Here is an 18,822-nt window from a genome sequence, read left to right as displayed (position 1 = left end):
TGCTCATTTGTTTCAACTGGCCTTTTCTGGCTAGATCCACACAGCTATAAAAAAAACACATTGAATATGCTCTGCAAAAAACCATTGTAAAGCTCAAAATTGAAAATATAATTGAGTTGCTATTTCAGCAACATTCATAACACTTTATTTTGACTAATGTAGCTGAGTCCCCTGAATAATTTTTCTTATAATATAGGCTGGAATACTATAATTGTAGTTTTTATGAATTCTGGTTTTAGTAACGTTGGATTGTAGTTTTTATTGTTGTAAGCCACTTTGTGGGTTTCCCCCACAAAAGCTGCATATAAATATTTTTTTAAAAAAACTTTAATGTGTTTGGCAAATTCCAGACATTACCAGGTTTTTATTTTGTTTCCTTATTGTGGAATTGCACTATAGTGATAAAGAATTAGGCTTTGGCAGCTGCACAGAGAACTGTGTCAGTTTATTGGTCCATCTATCTCAGTATCAAGTGAGTAGCAGGTGCACAGACACATGGCTGGGAGACGTAAACAGTGAGGTCAGAAGGATATGAAATGCAGAAAAGTACAGATGCTATTAACAGTGGCCCTTCACAAAAAAACCCCCAGACATTCTGTCAGGCATGTACTAAGCCAATTCACACATGTAGTGTGATTCAAAACCCATTGTGTTGTTTCAATCCACAGATGATAGCACAACACAGCTATCCCTCTGGAAACAGTTTTACAATTACTAAGCACTGTTTCTGGAAAAGTGGATTCAGTGGTACTTGTAGTGATGGTGGTATAGGAGACAGCATGGTGTATTTGGGCAGTTCTGGATTCTAGTCCCTCTTTAGCTATGAATCTGACTGGAGAGGTTTGAGTTAAGACTTTTTTAAAAAAAAAACCTGTTTTGAGTTTCTTTTTTTGTTTTTACAATCAACTGGTATCTAGATTGCATGAAAATAAATAAATAAATAAATAAATAAATTAAAGTCAGTGTCTTTCAACCTAACCTACACCACAGGGTTGTTATGAGGACAGATAGGGCATGGCCTCATGTATGCTACACTGAGCTGCTTGGAAGCAGAGTAAGCATAAAATGTAATAAATACATTGTACTGTATGTTCTTACTTAAACAGATTCCAGTATCTAATTTCTATAATTGCACATGTGCATTTTCGTTACCTGCACATTTTGAAACATTACTTCCAAGGCTGAGATACAGCGGTGTAATTCTGACGGGTGACAAACAATGTAAAGTTAATAAACTCATTGAGCCAATTAAAAAGTATTAATCATCAATTTTAGTAGGCTGAATCCCAGTAGATTTCTGTCAAGTTTTCTAGGCCAGCAATTTTGTGTGTGTGATGGGGGGGGGGGAGAGGAATAGCTGTTTATGAAGGTGAAAAATCAGACATGCCTGCAAAGAAGAAAGGTGAATAAATGTATATTTATTTATAAATGTTTCAGATTTGGGTTTTTTTCTCATGCTGTATCCTGAAACCTGGCTGCTGCTTATAACAATTTCAAAACGCAAGCATAAAATTAGTTCTAAGTGGTAAAGCATTCACAACATTCTAAAAGCATTCTGGAGGCTACCCAGACTTTTGCAAAGGGGTGGTTTTCTGTGTCTCTGAAGCAGTCAGTCACTGATGAGAATGCCTTGCTACATAACTTGAGCACCTGCTTTCTTGAAGTAATGGGCAACAGGATTTTCCACTATGCACTAAAACCTCTTAACCCATACCCTTGCTAGCAAATTTCAGCACCAGCATCACATTATCTCTCATATCACTAGAATGCTCTAGATCCATTCCTGGCATAAACTCTTTTTCTTGAGACCAATTGGAGACCCAGCAGGCATCAATTAAACATTTGATCCCTATCAGAAGACAATTAAATGGTTAGAGCTTTGTGGTCTCAAAAGACTTTTACATATCAGTGCTGCCCCTGTTCCAAACGTTTCCTGTGGAAGCATAAGTTCCAAGAAATCACACACTTGTAATACTACAGAATTGGTGATCCCTTATCTTGTACATTTCAGTCCTGTGCCTGTTTTGATCATTGCATTCATCCTGTATCAAGATTAAACATCTACTACAGTATTTGTAACCTGTTCTCTGAATATAAACGAAAGCTGAAAGTAAGTTTTGCAACTCTTGTAACTGATATGGTTGTCATTTAAACAAAGCATTGTCTACAAAGTGGGTAAAATTCTGAAGGAACCTTTCTTGTCCCTGAAGCATACAGTATTTGTATTGTTGGTATTAATATGTATTTAAATGCCTAATCTGTTAATGGTGAAACTGGCCTTTAATGCTAAGTCTTCTTTTAGCAAGTGTTATTTTCACGGGAGGGAAAACTTATTATCACAGCCAGTTGTTCATATAAAGGGGGGGGGATCAAATTCAGCTTGTTTGAGCAATTTATTGTGCTACATTATCCTTCGGTGGGTGACTTTGTTCTTTAAAAGCAAGTCACATTCTTGAGTGCATATTAGTAGCTCTTTTCTACAGGGGCCCCCTTAAATAAAGACTAAGCTAGCTTGCAACTGAATTTTTGAAGAAAAAAAATTAATTGTTTCTTCCTTAATTTTATTTTAAGATCCGGATTTCAAGGACCTTGGGGTTTTGAAACCATTGCCAGGTTGGTATGTTCAGTGTTTCATAACACTTGGAAGTCTTCAAATTTTAATTGAGATATCTATATCTATATATAGATATATATTTCCTTTCCCCTCCACCTTCTTTATTGGGTTTGATTTTGTTGTTGTTATTGTTGTTACTCAGTTTGTGAGTTTGAGATGGGAGGATCTGAAGGAATTGTGGAATCTGTGCAAATTGGGAAAGAAGGGAAAGCTTCGGACACCGAGGCAGTTGATTGTAAATGGTACATCCGAGCACCACCAAGATCCAAGGTCAGTCCTGTTCCATTCTCTGATTTGGGGACTTAATTTAAAGAAGTGGCTTTACTAATACAGCATTTATTACTTTGTACCGACAGGCTTTGCTTAATATGACTTGCACTATTGAACCTGTAAACTGTTATTTTCCTTTATAAGACGGAAAAGCAATTTGTCACCACACAGAATAATAACCGTCACGTGTTCTAAATCATGATTTGGGCTGTATAATAAATCGGCCATTTTGAGCTAAAGGGATGTTTTAGATTTAGGTGGGTCCTTCTAGTTTGTTCACAGCACAGCAAATGCACTTTTTCCTCCCCCCCCCCCCAATTTCTTGCAAGGAATTCATTCTTCTATACCTCATTTTTCCAGCACTTAAAGAGTAACATTTTTATCACTGGGACAAAGATGGCTTATTATTAGAACATAATAAGAGCCTGCTGGATCAAACCCATGGTCCTTCTAGTCTTGTTCTCACAGTGCCCAACCAGATGCCTATGGGACCTGACCACAAGGTCATTCTCCTCTCCTGTGGTTTCCAGAAGCTGATATCCAGTAGGATAGTTGCCTCTGATGGTGGAGGCAGAACATAATCAATGGCTACTAGCCTTGATGGCTATCATTTCTGTAACACTAGAAAATATTCAAAGCACCTCATAATCAATTTCCTGTAACTCTTCCAACAGTCATGCAAGGCAGATCACTAATGTTATTCCCAAAGCATACATAGGGAGCTGAGGATGATATACAGTGGTTTGCCCAAGATCACCTGATAAGTTAAAGGGAGAACTGAGACTCAAACCAAGGACTTTCTGATTTGTAGGTAGCTCATTTAATTGTACTTGGTAGTGTTGTGCAGGGCTGGCCCATCCATGAGACCAGGGGAGACAAGTGTCTCAGGCGACTGGATCCACAGGGGCAGCAGATGCCAATGAAGATATTTATTCCTACCTTGTTCTTGATGTTGATCTTCACTCACTCCTTCTTCCCTAGCATAGGGAGCTGCCATTTATTTGGTGGTTCACCTCAAGTAACAATACATCTTGGGTGGCCCTGGTGCTGCAAAATTTGTCTGCAAGTGTGTTGTGGTAGATATGTATGTGATTCAGAGTATCGAGCTATGTTGCAGACCAAACCACGTGTACCTCAACCTTTTGTGAACTTTTATTGTTATTGTTTTACAGCCAGTGTGTACAGTTGCACAGCTAAATGTCCCACCACCTTATTTTAACTATTCAAAAGATTTAGATTGTCTAGCACTAAGGACATGTGTATACCATTTAAAAAGGGATGCAGGTGGCGCTGTGGATTAAAGCCTCAGCGCCTAGGACTTGCTGATCGAAAGGTCGGCGGTTCGAATCCCTGCGGCGGGGTGTGCTCCCGCTGCTCGGTCCCAGCGCCTGCCAACCTAGCAGTTCGAAAGCACCTCCGGGTGCAAGTAGATAAATAGGGACCGCTTACCAGTGGGAAGGTAAACGGCGTTTCCGTGTGCGGCTCTGGCTCGCCAGAGCAGCGATGTCACGCTGGCCACATGACCCGGAACTGTCTTCGGACAGCGCTGGCCCCTGGCCTCTTAAGTGAGATGGGCGCACAACCCCAGAGTCTGTCAAGACTGGCCCGTACGGGCAGGGGTACCTTTACCTTTTTATACCATTAAAAAGATTGTAGTAGATACTAGTGTGCTTGCCCTTGCAACAAGTCTAATCTCTGTATCTCACTTTGTCTCTACCACTCAGATTCATTTCGTATAATGTAATACTAAACACAAAACCCTCTTAAAATACGCAGTTCCACTTTTATCACAGGCTTTTCCACTTTCAAATCTCAAATCCGAAACATGTCTAGTTTGATATAAAAGGCAAAAAGAAAAAGGATTCTGGACTTTATTGATTTTTAAGTTCTGTCTCTGTCTTTATTTAATCAACTGGAACAATGGTAATAATTTTAAAAAGGTTAACAAAAAAACCCTATACATATCTACACAAAAGTAAATTTCATATAGTTTAATAGAGCTTACTCTGAGCTAAGAGGCATGAGATTGCAGGCTCAGTCAAGAGGACTTACTTTTAAGGAGACTTGTATATGATTGCCCTGTAAGGCTGCAATCCTATGTATGTTTAGTTAGGAATAAGTCACATTCTCCTTAATGGATTTACTTTTAAGTAGACATGCATATGTCTGGTAATGTGGAAGCTCAAATCAGTAACATTATTTGCTGTCAGTCTTATATATATTTTATCGTAAGTTATAATTCTTATGTAGTCATGTGATGGAGATTAATTAGTCAGGTGTTGTGTTTTTGTTTATTTATTGTGACATTCATATACCACCACATATCACAAAGTTCTCTAGGTGGTGCAAAATAAATATTTCTATGGTAGGCTGATTTTAAATATACTTTGGGGATTTTTATTTTGCCTGATTCTAGTTATTTTGATTGGAAATCTTCACCTGTAGATTGCAATGCAAGTTGTTTCAATTGTGCTGGAGGAGCTGAAACACACACACACACACACAGGAATTCAACATTGAGCTATTCCAATCAGTTCATCTGCATTACAGCTTGCCAAATGGATCAATACTCCCTCCTTTCTCATACTGTTCTGGGGCTTCTTCTCCCCCACCCAGCAAATTTAGGGAATGCAGTGGGCGGGGGTGAGGCAGCAATGCACAAGTGGAAGTCCTTTCACATGGCTTCTGCTGACAAGGCTGAATAGGTAAACCTGCCCTGAATATCTATAATAAAATTGAGGGACTAGTAAACAGGATGCACCAAGGCCTGGGGGCCTTCTTTTGTCCTGGAAATAATGAATTAGAGCTAAAGCTTTTGTTAGAACCATGTCATAGTACCATGGCCCCCCCACATCGCTCATATAAAAATAGCTCCCCTCTTCTCTGCCTTCACATAGAAGTAATTTTTTCTTTATTTTTGTACTGAATGCTTGTTAGTGTAGCCCAAGTTTCTCTGCCTGGCATTCTGTACTTTATTAAATAAGCACTTGCTAGTGAATCTTCCTCAGTTAACTCCTTTGAGGATGAAGTGTAGGACTTTTTTTTTGTCTCCACAATCAGGAGGAGATATTTCAGGGCGTGACTATACATTATTCCTCCACTGTGTGTCTTCAAAGCCCTGTGGCAGCAGCTGCTTCACACAGGTGGCACTTTCCATCAGGTGAGCAACAGGCAGGAGGGAAAGCCCTCATCCAGAGTTTTTCTCTTTCAACTCTCTCCCAGCCACTTTCTTCCCATCATGGATTCTAGGCCTGTGCTCCCTACTGGTGGTGGAGAGCTGAAGAGATTGTTTATGAACAAAGAGTTAAGCACATTGCTGCTGCCCACTGCAACTCCAATAGCATTGTGGGCTTCTGGTTGTTTTGCATCTAAGCCAGGCATAGGCAAACTCGGCCCTCCAGATGTTTTGTGACTACAGCTCCCATGATCCCTAGCTAACAGGACCAGTGGTCAGGGATGATGGGAATTGTAGTCCCAAAACATCTGGAGGGCTGAGTTTGCCTATGCCTGATCCAAGCTTTGAAGAGAGACATGTAGTTCTCCTCTCAGGCTTTGTCCTTACTTTTTAAATATAATATACTTTTTTAAATATTGCTCAGAATTATTGGTATGTATAGCTGCACTTGCTCACAAATGACACTTTTCTTTAAAAAAACACACACCACATAAACAAGAGGGACAAGAGTGCACATACAGCAAACAAATGAAGACAATTTCAGGTGCAACAAGGGCGATCGTTGCAGGCGATCCTAACAAGATAAAATTGAACAAAATGCAAGTGAGGATTTCTGATTTGGACACGTTCTCAGGATTTCATTGGTTGACACCTGATTAAAGTAACCTTGGCTATGTATGTCAACACTGCCCTGAAAGGCACATTATGCCATTATGCTACTTTAATTCTTCTTAACTCTTGGGTTTTATTGGTAAAGAGACTCCAGGATCTACTGCCTGGCTTTTGTGGTCTGAAGCTTGCTGATGATGATAAGTTAATATGGGTAGATCTGATGTAGCCGCTATTTCCCCTATCACCTCATGGCAGATGGCTCATTCATGGAATGCACATCACTAAGGTTTTGTAATGAGAAACAACATGTTGGCCATATCTAACCAGCAGTGCAGTGCACCTTCCTGCAAACTTATCGGGGGAGCTGGAATAACCTCCCTTATTATGGGCAACTTCACTCTGGCTCCCAGTGTTAGATCAGCAAATTAAACGATCCATATCTTTTCCCACTTGCTCATGTTAAAGGTGTGCTGAGGACGCACCTGACTGATCCATCTCATCCTGGCTCAACAACCATAGATCTGTAGATGTCATAAAGCCCCCAGTGCCTGAGAATAGCTCCTTTCTCAATATCTCTTCCAACCAGCTGGCAATGAGAGTAAGCCAGATAAACAACCCTTCACCATTAAGATGCTTCAGATACTCTGATCAGGGCAGCTTAGCTTAAAATCCCCACCTGGCCACACCAATTCTGCTAGTTTTAATTAGGGACAGGAGAGAAAATTATTTGTCCTTCCTGGAATACTATGCAAACTAAAATGCAGCTTTTCCATTGAAAATCACACTTCTCTGAGTTTTGTGATGCGGTTCTTCTTCTTCTTCAACAACAACAACATCATTCTCATATATATATCAGGGGAAAGTCTCTCTACAGATAAAACAAAAAAAAATTCCTTCCAGTAGGACCTTAAAGACCAACTAAGTTAGTTCTTGGTATGAGCTTTCGTGTGCATGCACACTTCTTCAGATACGAATGAAGAACTATACCAAGAACTAACTTAGTTGGTCTTTAAGGTGCTACTGGAAGGAATTTTTTTTGTTTTGACTATGGCAGACCAACACGGCTACCTATCTGTGTCTCTACAGATAGTAAGTCTTCAGCATTAATCTCTGTTACTCATTTCCCATTCTTGCCCTCTCCTAGTCAAATATAGATGGTCCAAATACAGACTAGATTAGCAGACAAGACTTCCAAGCCAGAAAACACATGTCTGTTTGGCATATGTGAATTTTACCATCTCTCTTTTGGAATTTAAACACTGATTATTCCAATTAGACATGAAGCTATTTGTTTCTCAAAACATACAACTATTAAGTTCTTTGTGGGAAGATTTATAACCATATGAGTGGATATGTTTTTCTCAGCCCAAATGTAGTTTTCTGCTTTGGATGAAAGAATGGAAAAAATTCAGTGAGCTTTTCTAGGATATTGGCTGAGTCTTCTGATGGTTTCTTGACCTGCCCAATCAATCTTGTTGTCAGAACAAACCTTCAGTGACTGATGAAGAAAGAGAATTCATCAAAAGTGATATAAAGAAATTATTATCTTACTGTTACAGAAGTTATATGTTGTTCACCCTTTGCAGTGATTCTTTTCTCTTGATGTATGCAGTCAGGGCTTTTTATTGTGTTCAATTTTTTTATTTTATTTTTTTAAAATAATAAACTCCAATTCAGCCTACATTGCTTTTTTCATTATTATGATGAGACTATATCATAAACGTGACAAGACAATAATTTAAACCATAATGTGATCAGGGGCTATAAATTATATGTGCTGCAGCTGCAGTGATGCTTTATCACTTTTGTTGCTAATGGCACTGGCATTTAGCAGTGACATACCAAAGCTCAAGCAGTACCAGCATTCAGCTCCAGATCTTTTCATTTATTTTAGCCAAAACAACATGGAATTGATGGTTTGGAGAGAGGTTTTCAACGAAATTTTCAAGCAGAAGTATGAAAACATAATATGCGATGGTTGTTACTTTCCCTTCTGTCACACAATTATGTTTTATAAGATAGCACTTGCAATGCCAAATGCACAAATGCAGGCTTATAAAATACTAGTGCTCTTTTTGAAGCAGAAGCACAAAATATTCGCTGTTGCAGCAACAGACGAACACAGCTTCTTCTCTGATTGTTTCAGCTTGGTTAACAGTAGGTAGTCTCAAGTGGCTGAATCCTGCCATGAATTACATAGTTCTGAATTAGGGCTTCTATCAAAAGAAAAAGCCTAGTGAGGGTGCAGATTCAGGGAGGAAGTTTAGGTGGAGGGGAGAGTACATTTGCACTTTAACTTCTGGAAGTAAGAGGAAACATCATGTTTTGATATCCTGTTGCAATAGGTTCTCTCTGTGAACTCACCGCTTGGAATAATCAAGCGTGCCTCCAGAAGACCTGTTTATTGGGCTTTCGTAATCCTGCTTTGCTTGTGCAGAGGCTGTGTGACCCACTGAAATGGAACATAAAAAAATTTAATTTTAATAATAATAAACCTGAGGTACTGATTGATTTAGATTATTTGCATGCCACCTCTCCACAGTTGGTTCTTCATTTCCAATTCTTCCAATCTTAAATCTAGTTCTCCACATTTCTGAAGCTGTTTGCAACATAAAATAATAATAATCATAATCATAATCCTGAGAAAATTCTTCAGAATTTTAGTGTGAATTCCTCCTAATAAACAATTTTTGTTTCCATTTTGATTTTAAAGCAAATTATCCAAATACAATGTGGTGTAGTATGTTATTCCCACCAATATATTCCTTTTATGCACATTCCTCCTAATTTACACATATTTTAAAGCATTGTTTAGTTGGAGACCCACATGACAAAGTTCAGATAAGTGTGAATTTTGAAGGATGGCTGTGTTTTAGCTCTCATATTGTTTCAGACACTGCAAATTTGATAGATTCAGCTTCAAATTTGAATAAAATCTCCCACCAATTTTTAGTTCAAAGTGGGCTTATTATCAAAAACAAAACAAGCGAACAATACACGAGCAACTAAATCAACCTAGTACATGAGTACAAAAGTGTACAATTCACACATAGCTTTTTCATGTGTTCTTTTGGAGAGAGCAAAAATGGAGGGAGCAGGCCTATGGTTGAGCAAAAGACAGTAAATCTGACATGATACATAGGCTAGTCTGTCCACCCCTTTCAAGTTCTACATTTTTTTAAAAAAATCATTATACCTGGGTGGGTGGGTGCGCGCGCACACATATGTATGCACACCTAGTGGAAGATAAGCAATTACTGTGGATTCTATGTGTTTGTCACAAATGCATGAAAAGGACAAATGATTAAAGTGGTTAGGATTTTCTCTACTGCACAAGCTTTATTAGAAAATAATCTATTTTTTGAAAGAAAATATTTTCAAATAATACTGCTTGAAATCTTGAGTCAATTGCACTTGATTAGTAATGTGTGATATGCAGAATAAATACTGCTCTATCTATTATAATGCTGTGGAGGCTAAAGAGCTTGTGGATTAAAGCAAAGTGTTCCATTTTTACAGAGCAACACAAGTAAGAGTTTGATCAGCTTATGCTGCTTTTCTAAAGCTAGCTAGATTGTTCAGGAGTAGGATTCCCTTAACACCAGTTTGTTTGCAACATAATCCTCTCTGTCATGCTTACTAGTGTTATCTCCAGCAGCCATGGGGTAAAAGCTTAGTCTAGCGACTTGAGACTAAGGTTGCAAGTCAGGAACTTTGGGTAATAAAACATAACTCATCTGTACAGCTGTGCTGTTGTCTATCTATTGGTGACTTAATTTCGTACCCCCTGGGCTGATATGAAATACGCTTTGGGAATTGTCATTACAAAGCAAAGTTGGCCAAACATTAATGAAGATTTCAGATGAATATAGGAGGAAAAACATGATGTACATCTGGGGTGGTGACATGGCTATCAAATTAGGTACTAAACTGCTTTTAAAAATTAGTATAAAAGAAGTTGAAGACTGATGAGCAATGACCCCAATTAAGTAATCAATCTAAGCAAAAGAAAAGGGTAAATTGGGAGTGAAATTTATCATGATAGCTCCTTTTATGCATAGGCCTTCTGGCTCCTTGAAGAAGGGACATTGAGGGAGAGGCCTCCCTTTTTGGAAAGAGCTGTAGCAGACCCAAACATCTCAGCAAAGATTGGGAAAGATTTTTCTCTGAATACCGTGAAAAACCTCTGCCAATCAATGCAGATCATACTGAGCTAGATGGACCAAAGGCCTTACTCTGTCTAGGTCAACTCCCTATGTTCCTATATTCCTATTTGCTTACCTTTCTCTTTTCCTGCTTGTACACAGATCATCTCAGAGATGCATCAACATAAATGCAGTAGATTCCCCCCACCCCTAAAATAGTTGCCACAGTTCAGTTATGGATAGGCTGAAGGTCAAGTGTCTTAAATTCTGCATTTGATAGTCACCAGTAGAAGACAAACTGGGCGTGGGCATAGTTTAGTTTAATTCAAATGACTTTGTGAGAAGGCAGTTTTCATCCTTTAGCTCTGTGCTACATAACATACTGCACTGAAGTCAGCTGGAAAGACTCCAGCTCACGCTGCAGGGCCCAGTGTAGTGCAGTACAGGGAGTGTGTCAAGCTTAGACAAGAGAAAGAAAGTTCTGATTTCTGCATAGCTAACTGCAGTGGGGCTCTTGGACAAATCTCTACTCTGCTAGATCTAAGTAGGCAACTGTGGATGAAATTCCTTAGAGGATGCTGAGAGCAAAGGGAAAGCCTTTTTGCCTTTGGAACTCCTCCTCTGTCCCCTTCTCTCTCAACCCCCTCATCTTTCTCTTTTGCCTCGCACCTGCTTCTACATTTCCTTACATTGGTATTCTCTCTGAAATATGTGGAAGTCTCATACATTTCATTGGCACACCCTCTAAATAATCAGAATCAGACACAGGATATAAGACAGGCATAGGCAAACTTGGCCCTCCAGATGTTTTTGGGACTACAACTCCCATTATCCCTAGTTAACAGGACCCGTGGTCAGGAATGATGGGAATTGTAGTCCCAAAACATCTGGAGGGCTGAGTTTGCCTATGCCTGATCTATACTCCAGAGAAGCAAATGATCACATTCTTTTCCCCCTTTCTTTCGTTTTGGTCATACAATTTACTGATTATTCTGTGTCAATTGGTTCCATGTACATTTACATTTTTTTTAAAAAAAAAACCAAACCATACAGATGTGTGACAACTCTGGATAACAGTTAAAGCAAATTTGTTAAAACAATATATTGTTTTAAAACAATAATATATAGTTTATTTTACTATAAAATGAGACAGTTCAATGCAGGAAATTTGATATTGAATTTGTACAAATTACATACATTTTATGTAGGATTTTATAAATTTTTTTATTTATTTGAAGTTGGGTGGTGTGTTTTTTTAAGCTGGTTCTTCAACAACAACAAAAACATATCCAAAGCAGCATGACACAAACATAAAATGGACTGGTAGGAAGGAGGAAATAAGCAAACTCAGGTTCCAGTACTTTGTTACAAGTTCTTCTAATGAGATCTGGGATGGAAACAGTTCAAGGAGAGTAGATACAAAGTTTGCTTGTCTCTCAACTTCATAAGTGTAGCAGTCCTGCAGCCCTTCTCAATAGCCTTCTGCTGGAGCCTGACAGATTGCTTTGAAACTTGGCTTTAAAAATGGCAGAAGACAGTAAATTTTATTCAGATGCACCTGTTTGCATAACTCCTGCACTGGTTGTCTATTTTTGAATACAACTCAAGAGTTTTGGTTTTTACCTTCAAGCCATTTACAGCTTGGGCCTGTGTATCTGGAAGAATGTCTGTTCTTCCCACATCAAACTGCTTGTGTCAGGTCATCAAACAAGGTTGTACTCCACATGCCCCGCCTTCTGAGGTGAGGTGGGTGGAAACTGGAGAGAAGACATTTTTATTGTAGTGCCCTCTTCTCTTTGCTATTTTTTGATGCTAATCTTAAAAAAAAAAATCTTCCAACCAACACTTTTAAAGTTTTCAGTTTTAGAGCACAATCATATCAATATCTATTCTAAAGTAAGACCCATTGAATTAAATGGGATTTACTTCCAGGTAAGTGTATGTAAGATTGCAGCTTTAATTGTTTTAACCTGCTGCTTTTAAGTGCTCGCCTGTTCAGTCTTATGGTTGCTTACTTGTTATTTCTGTTTTGATTTGTAATGATTTTCTTCTTATTCTGTGAACTGAATTGGAAACTGTTCATAATATATAAAATGTACAAAATAATTAAGTTATGTCAGTGGAACAGCTTTGATGTTTTACTACATCAGAAATTACAGAGATGTTAACAACAAGGTGTTGTTGCTATTATGGCTGATTCACACATGCAAGTAATTACGGTACTTGATGTGACAGCAGGTGATGATCATGCATGTGCTGGCAGTATGCATATTTAGAGGGAGAATAAATAGTCATCCCAATGGAAATTACTATTAAAAAAATATTGATCGGTTCCATTAATAATCCTGCACTTTCCCCAGAGCATAAACACAGCCAGTGTTCGATTACACACCAGTAGATTTGTGGATTTTTTTCCTAAAGGGAAATAATGTTGCTGAAATGCCTCTTGTTCCAATGATGCTTTACACTGTCATATTCACTGTTTTTTTTGTTTCGTAGATATATTTACGGTTCTTGGACTATGAAATGCAGAATTCTAATGAATGCAAAAGGAATTTTGTGGCTGTCTATGATGGAAGTAGCTCAGTGGAGGATTTAAAAGCTAAGTTTTGCAGCACTGTTGCTAATGATGTGATGCTGCGCACAGGTCTTGGAGTAATCCGCATGTGGGCAGATGAAGGCAGCCGAAGCAGCCGATTCCAGATGCTCTTCACATCTTTCCAAGAACGTAAGGCTTTATCAGGATGTCAAATGATTCAAGTCTTTTTTAAAAAAAAAAAGAAACCAAAAACTTAATGGTGTTTCTTTCATACAGAGTGAGCACCCAAACATGAAATAACCAAGTAGGATTTTTTAAAAATATCGAATTCTCCACAGGTACAGTACCTGAACATGAAAGGATCCCCCATATGGCATCAAGGAACCTGGATTTTCTACCCTTGATATACACACTTGGTGATACATGCATCAGACAAATGAGCATAGCTGTCAACGTTTCCCTTTTTTTAAGGGAAATTCCCTTATTCCGAATAGGATTCCTCTCAAGAAAAGGGGAAAGTTGGCAGCTATGCAGATGAGGAGCCCAGGCATACAATCCAAATCCCCATCCATAGCACCTTGGCTTTGCTCTGAGTTTGCAGAATGGAAGGGGAAGACAGGATGGGAATATGAGCAATGGGTGCTATCCTGCCATTCTCCACACCAGCAATGATGTCCATGTTCATGAGCCATAGGGGAAAGACACTGTGGGGATTACTCTGAAGTCACATTGCTCTGAATTGCACCCACTGGATGGGTTGGCTAAAATGAAGTATGGATTTCTAATGCTTATGGTGACCCTTGTAATTTTGAACAAGCTACTAGGCTCCTCTATATTTCCCCATATTATTTATATACTGAGGGTGGTATACAGAGCTTGTGCAAGATAAAACTTGCAAATATTGTAGAATTATAGTGGTGTTAAGCATTATTTGTTGATATCCACACTGATACTGTTATCTTTTCCATTAATGAATCATGCTGCAGATAATGAAGTTATAGTTTTGTTTTCATTGTTTAAAGCAGACAGATATTGGCCACACTTCAGTCCCCTGAAATCAGTCATCTTAGGTGCACTTAACACTGTAATGTCATCTCTTTCTAAAATCAGAAATACAAACTTTGTAGACTATTTCAGAAGTAGCTGCCATGTTACAGAAGTAGGCCATGTTTTGTGGTTTATAGACATGCAGTGTAATCTGGTTCATACCTATTCAGGAGTAAGCCACATGGAGTTCAATGGGACTTATTCCCAGGTAAGTGTATATAGGATTTCAGCCCTAATGTTCCATCTATAGCTCATAATACTTAAATTCATAAAACTTAAATTTCATGTGCTTCAAGACTACTGAAGTCAGCTGGGCTGTACCAAATGTTATAGTGCAAGCATATATATGTCTGCTAGGAAGTAAATCTTAATTTTCAGTTATCTTACTCCCAGCCAGGTAAGTGTGAATAGGAGTGTAGCCTTATTGTGCAATCCTATATGTTTACGCAGAAGTACGTATGTCATGCCGAGTTCAAATGGGCTTACTTCCAGGTAAATGAGTACAAAATTGCACACATTTACTGTGCAGGGAGCTCCACTGAACTCAATGGGACTTACTTCAAAGTAAACATGCACAGGATTCACTGTTAATCAACTTCTTCAAGCTAACCTAATTGTGGATCAACTTAACATAAAATAAAATCTCATTTCCCCAACATCCCTGGGTAACGTTTCAAAGAATTTGATAATTAAAATCTGGGATGAATGTAAGCTGCTCCCAGAGCAAAGCAGGAAGAGCAATTGGAAGAAAAAAAAATCCTTCTATACCATCTGATTCACTTAAAGAGACTATTTTAAGACTAGTGGGATCTAAGGCGGAGTTAGGCTGTAAAAATTCCATAATGCATTGGTTCATGCAATAGCCCTGAATAAGGTTGAAATGCATTTCAGTTTATTTTATTGAATAATTTCAAGTTATGTTTGTAATTGTTTATATTTGTGATATAAAATAATTTCACAGTGCCAGATTTATATTCTTTAAATTTGCATTATCTGGGTATGTAGATCCTAGTTGGTAATTAGCTTGTCTCTATTGGGATTTATTTACTTTTTGCTCAGGTTAGGCCAAGAGAAAGTGAGTGGCCCAATGTCATCCAGTGAGTTTTGTGCCAGTAGAGATTCAGTCCTAGTGCAATTTATATAGGTAGTTACAATTAAAGCAAAATATTATGTTTAATAGAATAGAATACTTTTATTGTCAATGTACAACCTGTGTACAATGAAATTAACCGAGCCTCACTCCCTCCCCAAACACTCAACCTCATTGCACTCTGTGTGTGCTTGTTGCACAACACACCAACCCCGAAAGTCAGTTGCACTATATTATTTTCCATTCAGCAGCCTAAAATTCCATGGATAGCAACTGTTTTTTAACCTGTTGGTACGACTGATTATACTTCTATATCTCCTGCCCGAAGGTAGAAGATTAAAGAGGTGCTGGCCCGGGTGTGAATCATTCCTGAGGATTTTTCCTGCTCCCCTAAGGCAACGATCCCTTGCAATGTCATCTGGCGGGCTCAGGGGACAGCCCATGATATCATGTGCTGTATTTACCACCCTCTGTAAAGACTTTCTGCCTGTGGCTGTCAAGCCAATGTACCACACTGTGGTACAATATGAGAGGACACTTTCTGTTGTGGACCAGTAGAAGGAGGCCATCAATTGTTGTTTCATATTGTTCCTTCTCAAGGCCCTGAAAAAATGGAGTCTCTGTTGGGCCTTCCTAACCACCTGAGTTATAGAGTTTTTCCAAGGTAAATTCCCAGGAATTTAAAGGTTCTCTCCACACAACCCCCTCCTGATATACAACGGGGCTAGTTCCCCTCTCCTTTGTCTTGCTAATATTTAAGTGCAAGTTATTCTGTAAGCACCATGTAGATACTGCATGCTGTACGCTGATTCATCTCCACCTGTTATTACACCCATTATGGTGGTATTATCTGCAATCTTAATAAATACAGTTGATGCATCAGATGAAATACAGTCATATGTATACAACAAGTACAGGTAGGGACTCAGCACACATCCCTGTGAGGTGCCAGTGCTGAGCTTCAGGGAGGTAGATGTAACAGGCCCAGTCCTCACTGTTTGTGTCCGATCCCTCAGAAAGTCTTTAATCCAGTCACAGATGGTAGAAGAAAGGTTTTTGATCTATCAGCTTTTTGATAAGAATGTCCGGAAGGATGGTATTAAAAGCCAAGCTATAATCAATAAACAACATTCTAGCATAATTCCCCAGTCTCTCCAGATGACTCGCTGCAAGGTTAAAGGATGTAGCTATGGCATCATCGGTTGACCTATTTCTCCTATGGGCGAACTGATGCTTATCAAAATTTGGAGGAAAACATGTCCTAAGGTGTTGAAGGACCAATCTCTTGAAGCATTTCATCACTACAGATGTTAATGCAATAGGTCTGTGGTCCTTTAGACAGTTAGTTGCTGTTTTCTTTGGCTGCTTTCAAACATGATGGAACACAAGCCATTTGCAGACAGATGTTAAAAATCCTTATCAGGACCCCTGCTAGTTGATCAGCACATTTTTTTACCGCTATCCCCAGCACCCCATGTGGACCAGCAGCTTTACTGGGATTCACTGCCCTCAATGCAGCTTTCACTTGATGGTCATATAGAATAAGGGGCTGAGAGTTTGTAGGCTGGCAGGCAGGAGCTATGATACCTGATCTTTTTACCTCATAGTGGGCGAAGATGTTCAGCTCCTCTGCCAACAAATCATCGACCTTAACCATGTTCCTCATGTTGCCCTTGTAGTTGGCTAGATGCTGCAGTCCCTGCCACACTTGTTTCGTGTTGTTATCGGCTACGCACTTCTCCACCATAAGCTTATATTGTTGTTTTGCTGCCTTAATGCCTTTTCTGAGCTTTGTTCTTGCCCACTGTATATATCTATGTTCCCTGCCTTGAAGGCAGTATCCCGAGCTTTCAGGAGTGACCTTACTTCAGCAGTCATCCAGGGTTTGCAGTTCCCATAGATGCTAATGCACCTCTCCATTGTTACATTATCAGTGCACACTTTAATATAAGAAAGTACAGTGTCTGTGTATCTGTGCAGATCTTGGTGTTCAAACATGCTCCAATCAGTACTTTCAAAACAATCCTGGAGCTGACTGAAAGCGCCCTCTGGCCAGATTCTAACTGTTTTTATAACTGGCTGAATTCTTCTTCTAAGGGGGATATACTTCAGACATAAAAAAGTGAAGAATGGTCAGATGAACCTAAGTGGGGGAGGGCCCTGTATGCCTGTTTCAGATTGGAATACACATGATCCAAAATATTCTTTCCTCTAGTGGGGAAATTCACATACTGTTCAAACTTAGGAAAAATTGTCTTCAGGCAGTTAGAAGTCAAATAACCAAAGGGAAAGAGTTGCCATGTCTGGAATGAAGCAATTCAACTTTAAATAATTAGTGTAAATGAGACTGAAAGGATGCAGTCATTTAGCAAAAGATATTGACCCAGTTGTGAACAGATAATGTGATTTGATTCCTTGGGAAGGGGAGTCCCATGCAAATTGATGTTAGTATTTTGAATCAATATTTATCCAACTGAGGGTTCTCTGAATGAGAAGTGGTAGTCCCAAGGTGCAAATACCAGCAAACTGACTAGCATGAAGCCTACCTGTGTTTAAATAAATGCATAATCATTTGACATGAAATCTTCTCTGGCATTTTGTATATGACTGAGAGCAAGTCTCTGAAGAAACCTGTTTTGGAGCATCATATTCACTAAATTTGGACTGGATATTTATTTATTTTTGAATCTGATGCATCCTGTTGCACAGGAATTGTGTTTCTTCCTGTTCTTGTATGGTGCAAATTGAAAAGTAATTTAAGCTGCTATTCATAAATCAAGCTGGCTTCAGAAATAATACTCTGTATTACTCTGACACCATTGCTGTATGTTTATTTCTGTTTTTGAAGCAATCCTGAATATCCAGAATCTGATTCATTTAAATCAAAGGCATCATATTCTGTTACCTTAGAAACAACCCTGATGGCATTGGGGGATTCAGTACTTATGAAAAACTGAAGCGTAAGCACACGGTCACCAGTTCATGCTTGGGATGTAAGTGAGAATATTTTTACAGGGCTTTCAATTTCAAAAAAAGAGCACAGGAATCTTCTTGTTTTCTGCTCTTGAGAGATCCTCTAAGGGATTGCTCCCACCTCAACTGTATGTTTTGAAACAAATAACATTTTCTTTATATAAATACTTGTCACCATGTATTATGTATTATTTTGCTGGTTACTAGTCCAGTAGGCACATGCTCTTTTCAGGGCATATGACCATCTTAGCAAAAGTTTACAAGTCACTTGCATTTTGGAGCCATATTGTTACCTGCTTGACTGTGCTTTGTGATAAACACACAGCATTCAGTTTCCTTGGACCACAGCGAAATCTG

General features: G+C 38.9%; 1 protein-coding gene across 2 annotated transcripts in view; it reads left to right on the top strand.

The window, feature by feature from the left end:
• NETO1 (neuropilin and tolloid like 1) overlaps positions 1-18,822 on the top strand; it is a 98,773-nt gene that overhangs the window by 60,086 nt on the left and 19,865 nt on the right. For both annotated transcript variants that reach the window (XR_014170583.1, XM_081919337.1), the window contains exons 5-7: positions 2,572-2,613; positions 2,757-2,884; positions 13,316-13,544. Coding sequence is in view for 1 of the 2 variants with exons in the window: in XM_081919337.1 (XP_081775463.1) it covers positions 2,572-2,613; positions 2,757-2,884; positions 13,316-13,544 (399 nt within the window). In the remaining variant the exon portion in view is untranslated. The remainder of the gene's footprint in view (positions 1-2,571; positions 2,614-2,756; positions 2,885-13,315; positions 13,545-18,822) is intronic.

This window comes from Podarcis melisellensis (assembly GCF_964234715.1).
Source record: "Podarcis melisellensis genome assembly, chromosome: 7".
In the NCBI taxonomy this organism is placed as follows: Eukaryota; Metazoa; Chordata; class Lepidosauria; order Squamata; family Lacertidae; genus Podarcis; species Podarcis melisellensis.
This window is presented reverse-complemented; position numbering and strand designations above follow the sequence as displayed.